The sequence below is a fragment of the Archocentrus centrarchus genome, chromosome 20, assembly GCF_007364275.1.
Source record: "Archocentrus centrarchus isolate MPI-CPG fArcCen1 chromosome 20, fArcCen1, whole genome shotgun sequence".
In the NCBI taxonomy this organism is placed as follows: domain Eukaryota; kingdom Metazoa; phylum Chordata; class Actinopteri; order Cichliformes; family Cichlidae; genus Archocentrus; species Archocentrus centrarchus.
In genome coordinates, this window is record NC_044365.1 from 8,385,993 (window position 1) to 8,408,651 (window position 22,659).

Consider the following 22,659-nt stretch of genomic DNA (forward strand, 5'->3'; position numbering starts at 1 on the left):
ATATTCTGAGGTAGGCTTGGGTAGCATACTTGGGTAGGGTAACACTATCCAGCTGTATAAGTATAGGTTAAGTTTATGTAATTGGATTTTCTATTTTTCAAGAAGTGACTACATTTCATCCTGTTTCATAGTTTTGGAGATGGTCAGTAACAATCAATCACAGCAGAACTAATCCAATCTAGTAGTGCTGGACTTTCCTTTTTCTCCAGCAAGAGGCGGCAATGAGCTGCAGCGTTCAGTTTAAACTCTCCCCAGCTTCTTGCTTCTCCTCCTCCCAGAAACCATTTTGTTTCTTCTCCTATGATCAAAATGGAAACAATGGCTGATTTTGCTGTTGTTTTCTCCTGTTTATTGTTGTCTATTTAAGCTTAGTGAGCTTTTGAATTGTTGCTGGGGGTGGGGCTAATTTCCATTTTATTGCTGGTCCAATAATTTTTCACTTCTTGTCATTTGATGTCTATTTTGGTTGGTTACTTCAGCTGTGTAATGCCTTTCTTATTTTGTTGGAACCATTCCTGTCCACTCAAGGTGTAAACAAAGAGACAACAAGCTTCTTCAAAGTGTCACAAAACCACCACAAAGATTTGGTCATAAGTTGTGACTCAGTACTTCCTGAGACCTGTGGCCTGTGCTACGAAGCATGATTAGTGGTTTAGCAAAGTAAATTCCTTGGGTTTTCAGTATTACAAAAAGTGGTTCAGGTCTTACTGGGGTATGTTTCCTTGGTAATTTATGTTTAATGCATAATTTGCTCCTGCAGCTTAAAAGTAAAACTCCACCACTACTGATCAATCAGTAATGTGGGAAATAGCATCCCAAAAATTGGTTACTCTTAACTCTGAGCCAATAGACACTTTTTTCTTGGCAAGAATTGTATTTATTCTCAAAGCAAACTCATGGAGTTTGAAATGATCTATCACATTTGAATCTCCTATTTGAAAGTCCAAGTTAATTTTAAATCGGGTAACTTTGATTTCAGATGTTTATTTAAGATTCCTCATGAGGAGGGTTTAAGGCCTTTACACACCAAGTGTGTTATAAAAAAACAACATGAAATTCAGAATCTTTTGGATGCAAACTTGTCGTTGAACCTATATACACGCTGAACGCATTGCGTTTTTGCAAATGATTCATCCTCATAAAATGCACTGTGAAAAAAAAAATACAGTCAAAATCCAGCAATGATGTAATGAGGTCCTGATGTTTCTAAACAAGAGAAGGAAGAAACAAAGATTCTGGGTTCATCCAACTCAGAGGTGGTGTACCGTGTCTCAAAGCAAAGCAAGACAACACACACAGACACTTACAGTCCTGTAGGTTGGATAAAAACACACACACACATACACACACACACACATTTTAAACCAATAACTTTGTTTAAAATGTAATAACTCTTTATTCATCGTCGGTCAATATGTTGTTTGTGTTACTTTTATTCTCTGCTGTGAAGTCTAAATTTATGTGAAGTTCCAGTTTAGCTAGTAGTGGTATTCTTTGTGTTGATTAGATGTGTCACGATGGTCTGTCTTTTGACCAACAACCAGTTGGACAGATTTGGAGAGGCTGTCTCTGTGTGTGTAGATTCCTGCAGTGACTGATGTGCAACCATCTTGGAGCTGCTCCATATTGACTGGAACAGATTACTGTTTTAAATATTAAATTAGTCTGGGTTTTGTTCTTTAGGTTCTAACTACCACACAATGGCTTGAAAAAGTTTTTGCCTTCCTGATTTCTTAGTTGTTTGCATATTTGTCACACTTAAAGGTTTCAGATCATCAAACTAATTTTATTATTAGACAAAGATAAATACAAGTAAATACAAAATGCAGTTTTTAAGTGATGATTTAATTTATTAAGGGAAAAATGTTGTATCCAAACCTACCTGGACCTGTGTGAAAAAGTTATTGCTCACCTAAACCTAATAACTGGTTGTGCCACCCTTGGCAGTAAGAACTGCAAACAAGCATCTGTGATAACTGGCACTGAGTCTTTCATATCACTGTGGGGGAATTCTGGCATTTGCATAATTGTTTTAATTCCGTCATATTGGAAGGTTTTCAAAAATGAATGTTTAAGGTCATGCTAAAGCATCTCAATCTGATTTAAGTCCAGACTTTCATTAATTAACTCCAAAACCTTAATTTGGTTTTTTTCAGGGGTACTCAGCGCTGGGTGTGCGGGTTTGTTTCAGGAGAGGAAATGGTGTCTGTCTAATTTAGAAGATCTGAAGAGTTTATTGCTCTATTAAAAAAAAAAAAAGTCTGTCAACCCTGTGACAGGTTGGCGACCTGCACAGGCTGTACCCTGTCTCTCGCCCTATGACAGCTGGGATAGGCTCCTACTTTCAATACTGTTTCTTTCTGATAGATCTTTCTGAGTTCACTTCAGTAGTTCCTTCCTACCATTAATTAATGCTTCATTTTAAATATGATCAATCTTTTTTATTAACGACATTCTGTACCACAGGTCTTCAAGGTGGCAAAATTAAACCATTATTATACATGCTTCCCTTAAGCAGTATTACTAGAATGCATAGCATAAATTTTCATTTCTGTGCAGATGATACCCAGCTGTATCTATCCATGAAGCCAGATGACACACATCAATTAGTTAAACTGGAGGAATGTCTTAAAGACACAAAGGCCTGGATGACCTCTGATTTTCTGCTTCAGAAAGAAGAACTAAAGTTATTGTACTCGGCCCCTCAAATCTTAGAAACACAGTGTCCAAACAGGATGGTTTTACCTTGGCCTCCAGTAACACTGCGAGGAATCTAGGAGTTACTTTTGTCCAAGATATGTCCTTCAATGCACATATTAAACAAATATGTAGGACTGCTTTTTCAGAGTGATGCTGAAAAGTTAGTTTATACACATTACTTCTAGGCTGGACTTCTGTAATTCATCACTATCAGGCTGCTAAAAAAAACTCCCTGAAAAGCCATCAACTGATCCAAATTTTTGCAGCAAGAGTACTGATGGGGAGTAGAAAGAGAGAGCATCTTTCTCCCATGTTGGCTTCTTTTCCCTTACTTCCTGTTAAATCCAGAATTGAATTTAAATCAGGGCCAAGTCCACCAGACCATATCTTTACATTTTTACATGCTGTAGTACCATTTTGTGGAATATTTCAACTTACTATACATCAATAGAATCTTCATAACCCAAAATATAATATGTATGAAAGAAATCCATAGTAACTAAAGAAAGTAGCTGTAAAGTGCACTAACCCACAAGGAAATTAAAAATTGTTTTTCGTATTTACATATTTTACAGAAATACCACAGCTGTAAATGCTAATGAAAACTATAAAGAACATGTTTTATTGTTTGCGCTTTTTACCTGAACCTGTTAGAGGAAGTGTACAGTACTCTGGGAAATGTTGAACGCATGATATGTCATATGTGGTTGCAATTCAACCAGCGTTTAAAAACAGTTAAGCAATTGGGAGCATCGGTGCACCAGCCGGTCACAAAGGGCTACAGACGTCATAGTAGCGTATGACCTCAATAGAGCATTTTGCTCTCAGACTGCTGGCTTACCTGTGCTTCCTATGGTATTTAAAAATGGGAGGCAGAGCCTTCAGCTTTCAGGCCCCTCTTCTGTGGAACCAGCTCCCAGTTTGGATTTGAGACAGACACCCTCTCTATTTTTAAGATTAGGCTTCAATCCTTTCCTTTTGGTCAAGCTTATAGTTAGGGCTGGATCACATGACCCTGAACTCTCTCTATGTTCCACTGCAATTGCCCTAGGTTGCTGGGGGCTTCCCATAATGCACTGAGTGTTTCTTTTCACTCACTCTGTATGTCTTTATACATCACTCTGTATTTAATCACTAGTAATTATTAACCTCTGTTTCTCTTCCACAGCATGTCTTTTGCCCAGTCTCCCTCCCCTCCCTCCCAAACCAGGGATGAGGGGAGGGAGACTGGTTCTGCCAGAATTTCTTCCTGTTACAAAGGAGTTTTTCCTCCCCTCTTTCACCAAGTGCTTGCTCATAAGTGTTTTTGTTTTTTTTTCCTGTATTATCATAGGGTTTCTACCTTCCAATATAAAACACCTCGAGGGGAAGTGTTTGTTGTGATTTAGCACTATATAAATAGAATAGAATAGAATAGAAAAGAATAGAATAGAATTCTTAGGTATTGCACGACGTGTTACTTTTTTGATATCTTTTAGCCTACTCCGGTTTGTTAAACAGGTAATCAGGCCTAAAGTAAATCATCATTTAAAAAAACTGCGTTTAGTATTTACTCAGGTTATCTTTCAATAATATTAAATTTGTTTGATGATCTGAAACATTAAAGTGTGACAAATATGCAACAGAGAAATCAGGAATGGGGCCAATACTTTTTTTTATGCACTGTGCATATACACTCACACTCCAGGGGACTGAAATGGACAGGTTTTAACTGGGACACTTGGAATGAGTTGTGGATCTTCATGTGCTTGGACAGTTATAGACGGACAGTCACAGGGCTGATTATTGCCTGAAAGAAAAGGTGATGCTGAACCAGTGAAACTGAGAGCTCACTTTCCTGAAAAAGCAGCGGCTGGTAACTAAGGGAATCCTTGTCCTCAACCCACATTAGTTGTGAACTTCAGGTGGACTGGCTTGATGACACCACCCACTGAAGGGCTACTTCCAGGTCCTGCTTGGCCCTTTCAATCTGTCAATGTATCTTAGCATGGAAGACAGAAGAGAGACTAAGTGTCAGGACTCGAGGAGGAAGAGGACACACAAGCGGTGGCTGATGAAAGCAAGGTGCAAGTTTATTTACAGTGATTGATAAAGGTGCAAAGACAAGGGGGTCCAGGAAGGCGAGGGGGGAGGCGGCTGAAGCGGGTCGAGAGGCTGAAGGAATTCCCAGGTGGTGAGGGGCCAGCTGTGGTACGGCGTGGAGCGGCGGGTTGACGAAAAGCCGGGGTTTCCGAAAGGACGAGCAGGAACTGACACGGGGATCTGAAAAAGGAGCGAACACGAAGAGCAGGTAAGTAATATACATCCACGAAAGCGAGAGTCACACCAGAGAGCCGGTACTAACTGAGAAGTAGTCAATGATCCAGCGAAGAGTGATGGTCTGCTGGCAGCTTAAAAAGACCCTGCCTGATGGCTTGATCCGTAGCAGGTGTGGTGATCTCCGCCCTAGGGAGGCGGAGACACCGGAACCTCCGCTGTGGCCCGCAGGACAAACACACATGTATACAGACACACACACACGCAGACCCTCCCCCTAGGTTATGACAGTACCCCCTCCTCAACGGGAGCCTCCTGGCGACCGAAACTTCTCGGGATGGCGCCGCCGGAACTCCCGCACCATGGCCGCATCCAGAATGTTAGCTCGGGACACCCAGGATCGCTCTTCGGGACCGTAGCCCTCCCAGTCCACCAAGAACTGATAACCCCGCCCCCGACGGCGGGCGTCCATAATGCGACGGACGGTGTAGATCCGCTGGCCATCGAGAAAACGGGCAGGAGGAGGTGAGGCAGCTGGAGGGCACAAAGGACTGGTGGCAACCGGCTTAAGTTGGGAGACATGGAAGACGTTATGGATGCGCATGGTACGAGGGAGTTTGAGGCGGACAGACACAGGGTTAACGATGGAGTCGATCTCGAAGGGCCCCAGGAAGGTGGGGGCCAGTTTCCTAGACTCGGCACGGACTGGAACATTTTTCGTGGAGAGCCATACCTTTTGGCCTGGTTGGTAGTCCGGCGCAGGGGTCCGATGGCGATCAGCGATGCGTTTGTTTTGCTCCTTCGTCCGAAGCAGAGCTGCGCGGGTGGACCTCCATAGCCGGCGACAGCGGCGAAGGTGATGCTGGACGGAGGGAATGGTGAGATCCTCCTCGATGGCAGGGAGGAGTGGCGGTTGGAAACCCAAGGAGGCCTCGAAGGGGGACACCCCTGTGGCGGAGGAGGAGAGAGAGTTATGTGCATACTCAACCCACGCCAAGTGGGAACTCCAGGTGGCCTGATTGGTGGACGCCACGCATCGTAATGCTGCCTCCAACTCCTGGTTGGCCCGTTCCGTCTGCCCATTTGTCTGGGGATGATAACCAGAGGAGAGGCTCACCTTGGCTCCGAGAGATGTACAGAACTCCTTCCAGACCTGAGATGTGAACTGGGGCCCCCGATCCGACACGATGTCTTCAGGAATCCCATGGAGCCGAAAAACGTGGGTGGTGAGAAGCCGGGCCGTCTCCAAGGCGGAGGGGAGCTTGGGTAGCGCAACGAAGTGGGTGGCCTTGGAAAACCGGTCGATAATGGTCAGGACCACGGTGTTTCCTTCAGAGGGAGGAAGTCCTGTGACGAAGTCCAGAGCTATGTGAGACCACGGTCGCTTAGGGGTGGGTAAGGGCCGGAGGAGACCTGATGGAGGTGACAGAGAAGGTTTATTTTGTGCACAAATGCTGCATGCTGCCACGTACTCACGGGTATCCTTAATCAATGTAGGCCACCAGAAATAACGCTGGAGGAAGGCCACAGTGCGATTGGCCCCGGGATGGCACGTGAATTTGGCTGCGTGTCCCCATTGCAGTACGCGGCTTCGCACTCGAGAGGGAACATAAAGGCGGTTGGGGGGTCCCGTCCCAGGATCTGGTTCAGTCCGTAGAGCTGCCTGAATGGCGGATTCGATCTCCCAGGTGATGGCTCCAATGACGCAAGAGGGAGGCAAGACAAACTCTGGCTGCGAGGAGGAGTCCGTGGAGCTGAACTGTCGGGACAGAGCGTCGGGCTTGACATTCCGTGACCCAGGTCTATAAGAGATAGTAAAGTTAAATCGGGTAAAAAACAAGGCCCACCTGGCCTGCCGGGGTTTCAAACGTCTGGCGGTTCGCAGCTAGGCCAGGTTCTTGTGATCAGTCCAGACCAAGAAGGGATGCGTCGCGCCCTCCAGCCAGTGCCGCCATTCCTCCAAGGCTAGTTTGATGGCCAGCAGCTCCCGGTCCCCTACGTCGTAATTCCGTTCTGCCGGGGAGAGGCGGCGAGAGAAGAAGGCGCAGGGTCGGAGGCTACCCATGGACTGTTGGGACAACACTGCCCCTACCCCCACGTCGGACGCGTCCACCTCCACGACGAATGAGTTGGATAGGTCAGGTTGGATGAGGATGGGTGCGGAGGCAAACCGACCCTTCAGGAGCGCGAAAGCCTCTGCAGCGGCGGGGGTCCATCTGAAAGGAATCTTGGGAGAGGTGAGAGAGGTCAGAGCATGGGTGATGGAGCTGTAATCTTTAATGAAGCGGCGGTAGAAATTGGCGAAGCCCAGAAAACGCTGCAGCTGTTTCCGATCCGCTGGCTCGGGCCAATCCAGGACCGCTTGTACCTTAACTGGGTCCGCCTTGATCTGCCCTTTACCAATAATGTATCCCAAGAACGCCGTGGACTCCACATGAAACTCGCACTTCTCCCCCTTCCCGAACAGACGATTCTCCAGTAACCGCTGCAACACCTGCCGCACATGTCCCTGATGCTCCTGTAATGAGGATGAGAAGATCAAAATATCATCGAGATAGACAAACACAAAATGATTGATGAAGTCCCGGAGTATGTCGTTTACGAGGGCCTGGAACACAGCTGGCGCGTTGGTTAGGCCGAAGGGCATGACAAGATACTCGAAGTGGCCGAGGTGAGTGTTGAAGGCAGTCTTCCACTCGTCTCCCTGCCGGATCCGGACGAGATGGTAAGCGTTCCGGAGATCCAGTTTGGTGAAGATGGCTGCCCCCTGCAGGAGCTCAAAGGCAGAGGTGAGAAGTGGCAAAGGATATTTGTTGCGCACAGTGATTTCGTTCAGACCGCGGTAGTCAATACAGGGCCGGAGGGTCTTGTCCTTCTTGGCCACGAAGAAAAACCCCGCGCCCATGGGAGAGGTGGAGGGTCGAATCAGACCGGACGCCCGAGCTTCGGTGATATATTTTTCCATGGCATCCCGTTCCTGCGGAGAGATGCTGTAGAGGCGGCTGGAGGGGTAGGGCGCCCCCGGGATGAGGTCGATGGCGCAGTCGTAAGGCCGGTGGGGAGGCAGGGAAACAGCCCGGTCCTTATTGAATACTTCAGCGAGGTCGTGATAGATCGAGGGGACGCCGGACAGGTCAGGTGGGGTCCCCTCCCCCAAATCGGTGGACCGAGGGAGAGAGGGAGTTGCGGATCTGAGGCAGCGCTGGTGGCACCGCTCACTCCAACCCGAGATGCTGCGATTCGCCCAGTTAATCTGTGGATTGTGCAGTTGCAACCAGGGAAAGCCGAGGACGATGGGCGTCTGTGCAGAGTCAAACAGGTAAAAGGAGAGCCGTTCAGAGTGATTACCCGACAGAGTCACAGAAAGCGGTTGGGTCTTGTGAGTGATTTCAGAAAGCTTGGCGCCGTCCAGAGCGGAGACCAGGAGAGGCGTGGGTAGCGCTGTGGATGGAACACCCCACTGCTGGGCGAGGGCACGGTCCATGAGATTTTTCTCAGCTCCGGAATCGAGGAGTGCCAAGACTGTGTGACTGCCTGATGGAAGATTTATCCTTGTCTGAAGCGTGAATCTGGGCAGGGAGGAGCATGCGTTAGCTTGACCCGCCAGTATCCCCACCATTACTGACGGGCGCGGTCTTTTGGGCAAACAGGGCATGACGCGATGTAGTGGCCCTTTTTGCCACAGTAGATGCACTCCCCCGCCTCCCATCTCCGTCGTCGCTCAGAGAGAGACAGCCGTGCGCGGCCGAGTTGCATGGGTTGCTCCTCCGCGCCGCAAGGGGGCGCCGTAGCCGAGCTGTCGTCCGCTAGGAGGCACCTCCGGTCCGCGGAAACCGCCCGGCGAGGGGCATGCTGGGAGTTGTAGTTCCTCGGAGTCCGTCGTGCTCTCAGGCGGTCATCTACATGGATACACAATGAAATCACGGCCTCCAAGGACTGAGGCAAATCCCTAGTGGCAAGTTCATACTTGAGATCATCATTAATATTGTTCAGGAATACTCCCCTGAGCGCCTTTTCCTCCCAGCCGGCCTCCTCCGCGAGGATCCGGAAATCCACGGAGAAATCCGCCATGCTCTGTCGTCCCTGCCGCAGGCTGAGCAACTTCTGGGATGCGGATTCAGGGCTGGTGCCTTTATCAAACACCTCCTTAAATCGAGACAAGAACGCAGGGAAAGACAGATCGGGGTTTCCCCGTAACACAGCGTGCCCCCACTCTAATGCTCTACCGCGGAACAGATTGACCATAAAACCAATCTTTGCACAGTCAGAAGCGTAGGCATTTCTCTGTTGCCGGAAAACGAGGGAACATTGGGTGAGGAAACCTCCACATTTCCCTAACTCACCGCGGAACACCTCCGGGATGGGCAGGGCTTTCTCCAACGCTACGGCGGGCTCGGTCGCGGAAGCCAAACCAGCCGGCGGATCTGTCGGCGGAGGGGATAAATCCTGGTGACGGGGCGTAGCGGATGACATGGTGGATTCCAACATACCTCGGAGATCGGCGAGCTGTTGGGTGGCTGCGCCCAGCTGACTGGAAACCAGACGGAGCATATGGTCGTGACGCTGGAGGGTTTCCTCTTGAATAGCCAGGGCCCGATGAACCGGATCAGCGTCCGCGGTGTCCGGTTTTGGCTGGATCATTCTGTCAGGACTCGAGGAGGAAGAGGACACACAAGCGGTGGCTGATGAAAGCAAGGTGCAAGTTTATTTACAGTGATTGATAAAGGTGCAAAGACAAGGGGGTCCAGGAAGGCGAGGGGGGAGGCGGCTGAAGCGGGTCGAGAGGCTGAAGGAATTCCCAGGTGGTGAGGGGCCAGCTGTGGTACGGCGTGGAGCGGCGGGTTGACGAAAAGCCGGGGTTTCCGAAAGGACGAGCAGGAACTGACACGGGGATCTGAAAAAGGAGCGAACACGAAGAGCAGGTAAGTAATATACATCCACGAAAGCGAGAGTCACACCAGAGAGCCGGTACTAACTGAGAAGTAGTCAATGATCCAGCGAAGAGTGATGGTCTGCTGGCAGCTTAAAAAGACCCTGCCTGATGGCTTGATCCGTAGCAGGTGTGGTGATCTCCGCCCTAGGGAGGCGGAGACACCGGAACCTCCGCTGTGGCCCGCAGGACAAACACACATGTATACAGACACACACACACGCAGACCCTCCCCCTAGGTTATGACACTAAGACTAACCTGGGCATTGTTTGTGAGTAGTAGGGACTGGCCACTCCATGACAGCTTGGATCTTGACCTTCACCTACCCTGTCTCAATATTGAACCACAAAAGGATATTTGTTCCCCACAATTTTCCCCACAAGGATATATTTTTGTTTAATGGTTTCTTGATTCAAACATTGGACATTGATGCATGGATGGGGGGGTTTGTCTTTCTTCTTAACAAAGAAAAATTCTGCTTCCAGGGGGGAAGATGACGGCCAGATGTTGCCTGCTGTCAGGGAGTCACGGATGCATATTTCCATAGCATCGCATTCTGTTTTGGTGAAACTATACAAACAGCTTGTGGGCAGCGGCACACCGGATAGGAGATCAGTCTCACAATTGTATGGTCGATGGGAAGAGACAGAGAAAGAGCCTGGTCTTTGAATAGAATAGAATAGAATAGAATAGAATAGAATAGATTTTTTTGTCATTCAGCTATACACAGCAGTGTAGAAATTAATGAAATTTTATTCTATTAGCTCTGGATCGTATCTGCATAGATACAGTGCAATTACAATTTAGAGACTGGGGATTGGAGGTTATTAAATGGATTTCGGCAGTCTGATTGCTTGGGGGATGAAGCTGTTGCAGAACCTGATTAGTCTGCACCACCCCCTACTGGATGCCAGGTGGCTGAACAGTCCATGCAGGGATGTGGGTTGGATCTGATCCTCTATGCTATGGTCGCTATGGCAGTGTTTTGTCCTGGACAGGGGAAAGAAGTCCCAATGAGTTTTTCTTCTGATCTCGCTACTCTCTAGCCAGCCTTCCAGTCTGCAGCCAGCAGACCAGATGGAGATGCAGTTGGTCAGCACACTTTCAATGGTTCCTCTGTAAAACATGGTGAGAATGGGGGAGGAGGGATGTGCTGTCCTCAGCCTGTGCAGGAAAGGCAAACGCTGTTGACCCTTTTTCACCAGAGCTGCTGTGATCTGCACCCCCAATTTGATCCTTGTGATTGTCTTCACAGCTGTATCGTTAATGCAGAGTGGTGTGTGATGGTGACTGGTCCTTCTAAAGTCAAAAATCATCTCTTCAGTTTGTTGACATTGAGGACCAGGTTGTTGATGCTACACCACTCGACCGAATGCTCCACCTCCTCTGTGTAGGATTCTTCATTGTTGTCCCTGAGACCCACTGTCATCTCATCTGCATACTTGAAGATGTAATTGGTACTGGAACCGGCTTGACAGTCGTGGGTCATCAGGAAGAACAGCAGCAAACTCAAGATGCAGCCCTGGGGTAAGCCGCGCTCAGGGAGATGGTGCTGGAGGTGTTGTTTCCCCTGTCACCTGCTGCAGCTTGTCAGTAAGGAAATCCAAGAGCCAGTTACATAAGGAGGTACTGAAGCCCAGGGTGCCAGTTTGCTTACCAAATGTTGGAGGATGATGGTATTGAATGTTGAACTAAAGTCCACACACAGCATTCACACATGTGCATTTTTCTCCTCCAAGTGACACAGGTTCAAATGGACAATGGAGGAGATCGCATCTTCTGTCAAGCGGTTGGAGCGGTAGGCAAACTGGAATGGATCACATGAATGGGGGGAGTCTGAAGGTGATGTGGTCTTTCACCAGTCTCTCAAAGCGCTTCATTATAATGAGCGTCAGTGCTACTGTGTGATAGTCATTGAGGCGAGTGATTGTGGACTTTTTTGGCACTATATGATGGTATCAGCCTTGAAACAGGAGGGAATGATGGCTTGGTCCAGTGAGGTGTTGAAGATGTCTGTGAGGAACTTCACCAGTTGATCGGCGCACTCCTTAAGGACCTGTCTGGGGATGTTATCAGGGTCTCACAGACGTCCTCCATGCACTTCTGCATGTATGCAGACACTGATGCAGCATGTTCCTCCATGTCAGTGTGCTGGTTGGTGGTTTTGACTTCCTTGAACATGGCCCACTCAATGCACTTATAACAGTCCTGTAGCACTGGTATAGCACCTTAAGGCCAGACTCTCACTTTCTTCACTGTTTTTTTTTTTTTGGGGTGGCGAGCAGGGGTTTGTATGCAGGGATCAGCATCACAGAAAGATGACTGAGGTACTAGGGTTTAATATTTTTCCCGAAAATGACATGAATCAAATCCCGGGAAATGACGAGCCATTTCCCGGGAATCCCGGGAAAAAGTTTATTTCTTTTTTTTTTTTAATTAGGCCTTCTGTAGCCTGTGTCGGCCTTAACCTATTGTGATATTGTAGAGGTAGCTTTCCAGCTATGTCCTGTTATGCCCAGTAGGGGGTAACGTCGGCTTGATTAACGCAATAAAACCTACATCTGGACATTCGAGTGCTCGAGCTATGCGGTGTTGTATCGTTCCTCAACACTCCCTTAACAAATATAATTCGAATATTCCTCCATTGTACATGGAATTATACCAAGATATTTTACAACTGCTGGTGCAAAACAATACGGTTCATGTCCACAGCATTGATAAAGGCTCAGCCACGCTGTCGTGGCGACATCTGTTGCGCTATATCTCCACCAGTGGAACGCTGTAATAGTCATTGAAAAGTTAACTACCGTACTACACTATAATATGGCATAACACAGGGCCTTGAGTAATGCACTACGACTTGGTCATTGCCATTCTGGCAACAGCAAATTTATAACACCGTGTCTGAGGGTTAAAGTAGGTTCGCTGTGAATCGTCTTTTGAAAAACTGGCCAATCCTTATAGCCTAAAAAATATACATTTTACTCAACTCCATTTTAAAAGCGAAATATGTTAAAGCAATCTATTTCATGATAATTTCTTCACACATTAGGCCCGTATCCTAATTCATGATTGTTAGTAAGTGGCTGCAAACGAGGAAAAGAAACACTCGAAGTTAAACAGATATTTCTTTATTGTTCAGGGCAGGCATATTTTATAGGCTATATAATGCAATATAACAATATATAATATAAAATTATATAATACAAAATACCTTAGGGTAAACACATTGCCTACGATTTCAACAAATTAAAGAGGAAAAAAGTACAACTGTGTAATACCTCTATTAAAACGCTTGAGATGAAGGCTGAAGCCTTAAACGGAGGCTGAACGTGCCTGAAATGAAGAGTAAAGCTTTTCGCATTAAACGAACCCTTCTCTCAATATTTCCTTAAATTTAACATTCTGAAGCTTTCTTTTCTTTCTGAAAGTCAAATCGACGCGCGCGACTTTTTTCCCGGTTTCCCGTCTAACGTTTCCCGGGAAACGGGAAATGGTTCTGATCGCATTTCCCGGGAATCCCGGATCCCGGGATTAAACCCTATGAGGTACCAATGTGTGGTTGAGAGACTGACTGGTCTTTGGGGTAAGTGAGTTATTTAACAACGCAAGTGGCGATGTTGTCCCAAGCTAATGTGGCTGCAAATTGTGATATTCTGTCAGGATGGAAGATAAATTCTGAGCCTCTGAACAGGTGAGTGAGGAAACAGGTTCTCCTGGAAGAAAAGCAGTCTGCAGAGAGAATTCATGGCAATATGGGCTCTAGCCATTTATCTTATTATGGGACCAGTCAACTTATTATGGGACCAGTCAACTGGTGGATTGTGGCTCTTTAACCAGGTAGCAAAACCAGTGCAGGTAGCAAAACTGTACAGACTGAGGTACTCATGGTGGTTTCCAGAGAGGATTAGAGACACCGGAGAGGTTCGATGCATGATATTAGCAAGGTGGCTACTGTTTCAAGCTGTAACCTGGAGATACTCGGGTAAGGATTCCAAAGGAATGCCTAGCTGGTGAGCAAGCCCAGGGTTTTAAAAATTTCTGCTTCTCCCAGAGACTCCCAGAGTCTACTAATACTCTGAGACAGTGAAATGACTTCATGAAGTTTTAGTTGGAATCACTAGTGGAATCAAAAGTCATGGTAGGGATGATTCATAATAAATTTTCCCCACCAGCAACCATGACACATACTGTGCAACACGCTCGTCATACACACCCATACATCACTGCTTTGACTGCAGTATCTATGTTCAGTTTTTATGTGTTTAACCTCTTTGGGGTTGTTTTCTGATATTATTATATTACTCTTTTTTCACCGTACTAAAATATGGCGCTTTGTTGCCAGTGGGAATGTCCATGTTTCTGATTGGTGATTTGCTGCCAACACCACTCTTTTTACATGAACATGCTCATAGCTAGATTGGGAAGCCCTGGGTTCATAATGACATTCGTGTTATTGCTTAGCAGGACTACCAATGTTCGGATAAGGGAACCTAGGCAAGGAAAAGATGCCGGGTATGTTGAATTTCAGCTTCGTGGTACAGGCCCCTAACTTAACTACGCAGAAAAACTGTGAAAGTCAACTTTACTTGATTAACATTAATAACTTATATAACATATATAACTAATAATATGGAAAGTGTTATATTATAAAATCCTCCTCCCGCCAGCATTTATATGTGAAATGTGTCATGGCTCTTTGGTAAGTCATGTATGAAAAGACAAAGACCAAGGACACACTTTTGCAATCTCTCCCATAGCTCCTCCATCAAGCTCTTCTCCTCCTGATGCATTTTAGAAATTGAGACAGATTGACACACAGGCAGGAGGAAAGAGAAATGCAGGTACAAGGAGGCTTAAGACAGAAAAATATGAAAAGTCAGTGGTTTGTAATGAAAGGCTGATTACTAATAAACATAATACAAGCCCATTTCAGTTATGCTCACCATAGCCCCACTGCGTCCCCTGCATGGCTGCAGTTTCTAGTGACTTTTTAAATTATTTTAATCACAAGTCTCTTCCTTGTTTACCTGTTTTCACTGTAACTGCTGTCCTTTGTTTGTTTGGTATGTGCAGCCTAAACCTACATTTGATGACATGTCTCCTGGGCTGATGGCTCTGCTGAAGTCGGCCAGAGAACATCAAACCATCAGAGAACACAACCTGCAGAAGGTGCCTTTCTCACCGGCTGGCTTTTTTACTGTCCAGTTGTATGTCTATATGTCTGTCTACCCATCCACCTGTCTCTCTTTAACTCCTATTTTTTCTTATTTTGGTTTCATGGCTTTAGCAATAGTTGAGAAATGATGTCATACAGATATGATGATGACTAGTGAGTTTTTAACAGTGTTTAACTAATAATGTAAGATATTTATCTCCAGAAATATACGGGTCACACCCGAGCAAGTATGTGTTGTTCGTAATACCAGAAGTTCAGACTTTATGGAGACTACAGAAATGGTATTTGAAGTATAAAATAATTCAGTGTGAACAATGTACAGCACAATATCAGTAAAAAATAGCAATACCATATGCTTCTGTGGCAAATAACATTCCACTATAGGATGTTTGCCATGACTTAAATTATATGTGCTCTCTGCCTTAAACTGGACCTATTCAGCTCTAGTCATTATGACATAATAACAGTCCATTATTGTTAATGAAACCCTTGCATAAGTTTAGTAAAGAAGATCTCTATTTAATTCTCAGTGTACATTCATGGGCTTTTGGGCCACTATACTATTGTTTACATCACTTCCACTTTCTCACGCTGCCAGCCGCAATTCTGTCATCATCACTCTGCCTTTTGTGAGCTAGTCAGCATCTGCTCCCTGTGGTTTAAATTTCAATGCTCTTCTGTCATTCTCCCTTTTAGACTCCCATTCATGCAATAGTGTCTTAATTTCCTGTTAATTGTGTTTTCAAAGATGTCAGATTCAGTGACATCCTAGAAGATCATCTGGATTTATCATATGGGCTTATCTGAGCACTGGCATTGCATCTTGTCAAAACTACAACCAGTTCTCCTCACTGCAACTTCTTGCTGCCAGTAATATCAGTCCAGCACCCAGTCTCAATGCATAGCAATTGCAAAAGCTAGCCAGTCTCAGTCTCCAGTGCTATTCATTCCTAACAAGTCTTCCCAGCTTCTCAAGAACCCTCCACTGCAGCAATTATTAGTCAGAGTTCTACACTAAAGTACACAAGAGGACCACAATTTTGCTTAATACAATGTGGGTTCTCCATGCCCCCTCACCAGCAATGCTGACACATTTCCACGATGGCATCCCTGCAACCCATCGACACTCCTCTGCAAGCTCTAGGGAGGTTAAAAAGCACACTAGTGATACAGATCTCCTCCATAAAGCTAGTACTCCACCCTGATCCACTGGCGATTGCTTTCACCTCCCCATTCTCCCTGTCTTCTACCATGCCCATATCTTCACTGGGCTGTCTTTACATTCTAATTTTATCGGTCCATCTTAAGCTTTGTTCAACCAATCTCAATCTGAATCCTTCTGTCAGTCCCCCTTTCCTCATTGTTTTGTCATGAAATGGGCTGTGTGGCAGGCACAGTGTAGTTCCCAATGCAAGACTCAGGTGCCGTTTACACGAAGCCGTTTTCACTGGAAACGGTGTCGTTTTGATGCGTTTCAGCCTTTCGTTTACACGATGGCATTTCAGAAACGATCCGCGTTTACACGAGGACATGTGAAACGATGAAAACGATGTAGTTCCCATGCCAGGCCACAAGTTGGCGTTGGTTTTCTCTTTGCAGTTTGTTTACGCAAGACGCGCATGCGTGGAGTGACACAGTAGGTAGTGCGGCAAATTGTTCATTACTTACAAAACGGCCAATGTGAGAGGTTTTGTGTGGACAGATGATGAGGTTGGATCGCTGCTGCACACAACGCTGAATTACAAAACGGTAAAAACACAGGAAAAGCATAAGAAGCACTCGTGAATCCGCGAGTACTGTTTATCAGTTTGCGCGTGCGCGAAAAACTGGCCGTCGCAACCATAGTGCGCATGTGCGAGTCGAGCGTTTTCAAATCACCCCGGTTTCAAGTGTTTACACGAAAACGCAAGCCGGTGCGTTTCTGAAACGCTCCACTCTGGACCCCGTTTCTGAAACACATCGTTTTCACTCTGTTGTCGTGTAAACAGAAGGGCGAAACGCATCAAAACGACACCGTTGTCGTGTAAACGCAAGGCCGAAACGCATCAAAACGACACCGTTTCAAAATGAAAACGGTCTCGTGTAAACGGCACCTCAGAAGGCATTCATGAACTTGACTTGACTTAATGCTCAGTTCTTGAGCAAGACCAAGACCGAGACCAAAAACAAAGACCAACACAGTGAGCCAGGACAAAAAAAACAAACGTAGAACAGAGACAAAACAGGAGGCTGGGAGGCCAGCTGTGGAGACAAAACAGTTCAGGAAACTGACCCGGAAGTCAGCGGCCAAGGCGGAGCAACTCAGGAGGCCGGCTATGTAGCCAGAGGTGAAGACGAAGCAGGAGGAAATCATGGGTTCAGGACCCTCTGTCTCAGGTGCAGGTTCAGGCAGCTTGGGACCCTCGATCTCAGGTGCAGTTCCTCTGGCTGGGATTACTCAGGCCTCTTAACCACCAGCTCAGACCCTGGACACAACATGAAGCTTTGTTATGATACACCCATTCAAAAACTAAACAGTCAGTCTCAGAGGTGGCCGGTTTAGGCCAAGACAAAGTCTCAAGAAATGAAGTAGTTTTACTTACTGAGGGAAAGGTTTCCGATGACCCTGGCACACATAGGCAAAGAGGCGAGAGCGAGCAGAAGCTGCATCGGGCATATAGCATCACCAAGCTGGGGCTGTGCAGAGCTCACATTGTTGGCAGACGTGAGCTAGAGAGTTGTCTCTGACAGCTGCGTTAAACACCAATGGCGAGAGCCTTGCTTCCTCCTGGAAGTGCAGGAGGCAGGCAAAGAAGGGGCTGCCCTCACTGGTGTGCAGGGCAGCAGAGCTTCAGATGCAGAGCAGCAATGTCAAGGTATAACAGCTGGGCGACGGCGTTGGGGTGGGATAGCGGAGCCGTGAGGAGACTTGAGAGCAGGTAAGTTGAGGGGATGGCGATGGCTGGCTGAAGGATAGGGGATGTGGCGATGGCTTGGAGTAGAGAGGATGAATTTCTCCCCTTGACTGGGTGGCCTATGTAAAACACTTCATACTGAAGATTATCACAGAGCAAAACAACTGAGTGTACCAGCGAAGCAGTGACAGGGCATGCTTGAAGCCAGGGCATGGAGGAAATGAGTCCACAACAAAAGGCAAGTTGCAAGAGTCTCCTGATAATCCACTGGGCGTATTCTGTCAGCTCGGGGACCACATCCTCAAACTCCTTAGTAGTAATTCTTGAGTCCACAGGGTCCATAGTGGTCACGTCGCTCTGTCATGAAACAGGCTATGTGGCTGTCAGAGTGCGGATCCCAATGCTGGACTCAGAAGGCATTCATGAATTTGACTTGCCTTTAATACAGAAATTCTCCAAAAGGTACAGTACCAGTCAATCTCAATCTCACTCCAATCTCATTGTACATCCTGTATAATGACAATAAAGGCATTCTATTCTACTCTAATGTTTGGACACAAACTGGTACTGTACATAATCCAAAGAAAATCAAAAAGCTTCAGGCAGACATGGAACAAGAGAGACACACAAAGGCAGGAGAACAGGAGACATAATTGAATGAGGCAAACAGACAACCATGAGGACAGAACACAAAGAGAGGAAATCAACCGCAGAAACACCACAAAGGGACTCACAAACAAACAGCAACCAAGAACAGAATTACACAAGAACCCAAAACCCTAGGAAAATGAATTTGAAACAAACCAAAAACTACAATAACATAATTCTAAATCCTTGGTCCTAGACCCAGGAACCATGACACATAATCCTTTCACTTAGTTATGCCAATAGTCTGAGCCTTTCATATATTATGCTGCAGCAAACCGGCCATGTGATTTTATTCTTTCTAGAGGTGAACCTTTCTTCCAAGATAGGAGTGCATTGTAGTTTTTTCTCTGAACACCACCATAGTGGATTGTAAATCAAACAATCAATATGTGATTGAAGTGCAGATGTTCAGCTTTAACCCAAATATGCTGAATGAACTGTTTCAGAATTACAGCCATTTTTATACAGTCCCTCATTTTCAGAGGTTCAAAAATAATGGGACAAGCTAAGATAAATTTAAATATAAAGATACTTTTTAATACTTGGGTGAAAAAACTTTGCAGCCAATGTCTGCCTGAAGTCTAGAACCAATGGACATCAACAAATCGTGTGTGTTCTCCCTTGAGTTGCTCCGCTAGACCTTTACTGCAGCTGCCTTCAGTTGCTGCTTTTTTGTGGGTCTCTCTGCCTTCAGCCTTGTCTTCAGTAACTGAAAAGCCGCTCTGTTGGGCTGAGATTAGGCGACTGACTTGGCCATTGAAGAATATCCCATTTCTTTGCTTTGAGAAACTCTTGGGTTGCTTTTATAGTTTGCTTTAGGTCATTATCCATCTGCACTGCGACACTCTGTCTGATCAGTTTTGCAGCATCTGTCTTAATCTCAGTGGAGAATAAAGCCTGTACACTTCAGTTCATCCTGCTGCTTCTGTTAGCAGTCACATCATCAATAAACACCAGTGAGCCAGTTCCACTGGCAGCCATACATGCCCATGCCATAATACTGGTGCCATCATGTTAGATGGATGAGAGGGGTGTGCTTCAGATTATGAGCTGTTTCTCCCCTTCTCCATATTTTTCTCTTCCCATCATTCTGCTATAACTTAACCTTGGTTTCATCTGTCCAAAGAGTTTTTCCAGAACTGTGAAAAAACACATTTTTTAAGATGTTTTCTGACAAAGTCTAATCTGACCTTCCTGTTATTTAGTCTAATCAGTGGTTTGCAGCTTGTTATATACTCTCTGTATTTCCATTCATGAAGGTGTCTCTTGATTGTAGACCTTGACAGTAATACACCTGCCACTTTGAGTGTTCCTGTCTTGGTTAGATGTTCTGAAGTTGTTTTTCTTAACCAGGGAAATAATTCTGTCATCAATTGTCCTCTGTCAGGCCTTTTGGTGTTGCTGAGCAGGCCAGTGCATTTTTTTTTTCATTTTAACAATGCATCGGATTGTTGATTTGGTCACTTCTAATGCAGAATTTTTGTTAAACCCTTTTTATGTGATTTACAATCCGCTATGGTGGTTTTCAGAGGCAAAACTACTAAAATTCTTCCTTTCATGCATCTTACCATTGTTGGGACTCCACTCTGCTATGTATATCTTCATTGGACTCTAAATGCCAAATATTACTCAGTCTCTGCAATTCAGTAAACTCTGTTTATTTTGTGCAAATTACAGTATCTCTCCTCACTGAAATGCAGCTTGTATTTAAGTTCAATGAGTAAGATCTGTATTCACTTATCTGCCTGCTTGGGTTCGCGGACCGTTAGTCTATTCTTTATGACGCTTCCACTTTCCCCAACTGTCAACTCTGGAACAGTCATGTTCTTGCTTGCCTTCTGCAAGCCAGTCAAACTCTGTTCCCCATGCTTTACATTTCTGTGCTCTTCTGTCATTCTGCCTTGCAGACTTTCATTTGTGGAACCTGCCTCCTCTCCATTTCCACCTCATCCTGGTCACTCAGAGAGCCTGATGCAGGTCTCCACCTGCTCCATCTCCAGCACCACCATTGTTTAGACTCCAGTGGCTGCTTTTCAGTTTCCTGTCACTGTTGGGACTCTGCTCTGAATAATCACCAAATATTACTCAAACTCTGTACTTCAATAAATTATGTTCAGTTCTTTCAAGTGATCTCTCCTTGAATTTCTTTTGTTTACTGATGAAAGATCTATTCATTCACATCAGGCCTTCACATCTGTTTGCAGCAGAATGACATACGTGCAGCGCTATCAACCAGGAGACATCACATGTTAAAATAATCGCCTGATGTTCTGTGATTTTTCTTCTTGTTTCAGACTTCAGAAAAGGTGGAGACGGTCTTGCTAGTGACACAGCCGCATGACCAGGACCAGTCAATGGCGGACCAGCGTAAGGTAGCAAAAGGAAGTCATGTGGGCACGCCTTTTAGTAACCCACCAGCCCCTCCAGCAGGGGTTGGCATTTCGAGTGTTGATGATAGTGCACAGCAATGGGCCTGTGACAGTTTTGATGATGTTGACCAGGCTATTAGTCCAATAAGTAAACATAATGTAAGTGATGATAATGATGATGATGATGATGATGATGATATTGATGATGATGATATCAGCTATGAGCCCAACAGCCAGGGTAGCAATGACAATGTTAGTGAGGCTAGTGAGGATGCTGTAAGTGTGTTAGTGCTGGCAGCAGTGGAGGAGGCCATAGAGGCTGCAGTCAGACAGGCTCAGACCCCCGACGCTAACGACACTAATCAGGCTAACATTAATAATAAGACAGCAGTTAGCTTTTGTGAGCAGGAGCAAGCTAGCACTGTCCTGGACTCTCAAGAACCTGGGACTCTTCATTACCATGACAATGAAGACTCAGACGACTCACAGGAAGAGGAAGGAGGGTGGCAGTTTGAAGAAAACTCCCCTCCCCCCTCTTTACTCCACCCCGCATCCAGCCACTTGGCCCATCAGATGCAACCATCTGCCCACAGGGATGACGATGAGTCCAAATCACTACAGGAGGTAACATCTGAGACAATTGTCCAAATGACATCTGCCCAAGTTACAACTGTCCCAATTACACCTGCCCCAGTGATTCCTCATCTAGTTACCCTTGCCCCAGTTACACCAACCCAAAACTGCACCTACCCCACCGGACCCAGTGACTTTTGGCTCAGTGACCCTTGCTCCAGTAACTTTCTGAATTATACCTGCCCCACCTGGCCCCATTCAACCCGCTTAGTGATTTCTGATCCAGTGACTCCTGCTCTTGTTATATCTACTAAATTACACCTATCCCAGTGAAATCTGCTCCAGTTATGTTCAAGGAAATCCTGCACTAACAAAGTCAATCATAGTCATATGGAACAAACTGATACCAAATGTTATCTCAGGGCACTTTGTGTGAGCCTACAGAGAAGAAAAAACTAAAACTCTTTTCACCGTCTGTTGTACCAGAGTCTGATCTTCGCTAGTAAACTCTGCTACAGTGAACATGAAAGACAGAATGCCACCATCTTCTGGTGACATAAATGTATCACAATTTTATTTCAGTCAGACCAGAGTTTAACTGATTTTCAAACTGTAGTCTGACGTTTCTGTTTCTCATAATTTTGCTTGTATAAACATAGACAGTATATTAAAAATGGGCAAAGCTTCTGAGTCTTAAAAGTGATGCCAATTTGGAGCACCTTAAGCCTGTGTTCTTTGTTATGGCCAGCAAGGGGGCATCCTGTTTGGTTGCAAAAATGTTTTAAATAGGTTTGTGGGAAATCCACCCTTGGTATCCTTGCTCTATAACCTTCGTAAATATTTTCCTGGTGAATTTATGGGCTCAGTGGCTATTTTCATCTTATTGAAGACAAAATGAATTCATTTTGTAAATTAAGGACTCACACATGTCAGGTTTCAATATACCAAATGATAAAGGCAAAAGACATCAAAATGGGCTTTCATTAACCAGTGGGTCATATGATGCTGGCTGTAAAGCATCATATGACTTTGATATTGTCTTTTTCAGGAGGGTACCAGTGATGAGGAAGACTCTCACATATGAAGTTCCAGGGGTGAGGAAGCCTAAT

General features: G+C 45.7%; 1 protein-coding gene across 1 annotated transcript in view; it reads left to right on the forward strand.

The window, feature by feature from the left end:
• Positions 1 to 22,659, forward strand: part of LOC115799905 (band 4.1-like protein 3) — an 84,723-nt gene that overhangs the window by 56,379 nt on the left and 5,685 nt on the right. Inside the window, 3 exon segments of the mRNA XM_030757199.1 lie at positions 14,964 to 15,059; positions 20,903 to 21,879; positions 22,461 to 22,644. Of these exon segments, the coding sequence (XP_030613059.1) occupies positions 14,964 to 15,059; positions 20,903 to 21,879; positions 22,461 to 22,644 (1,257 nt within the window).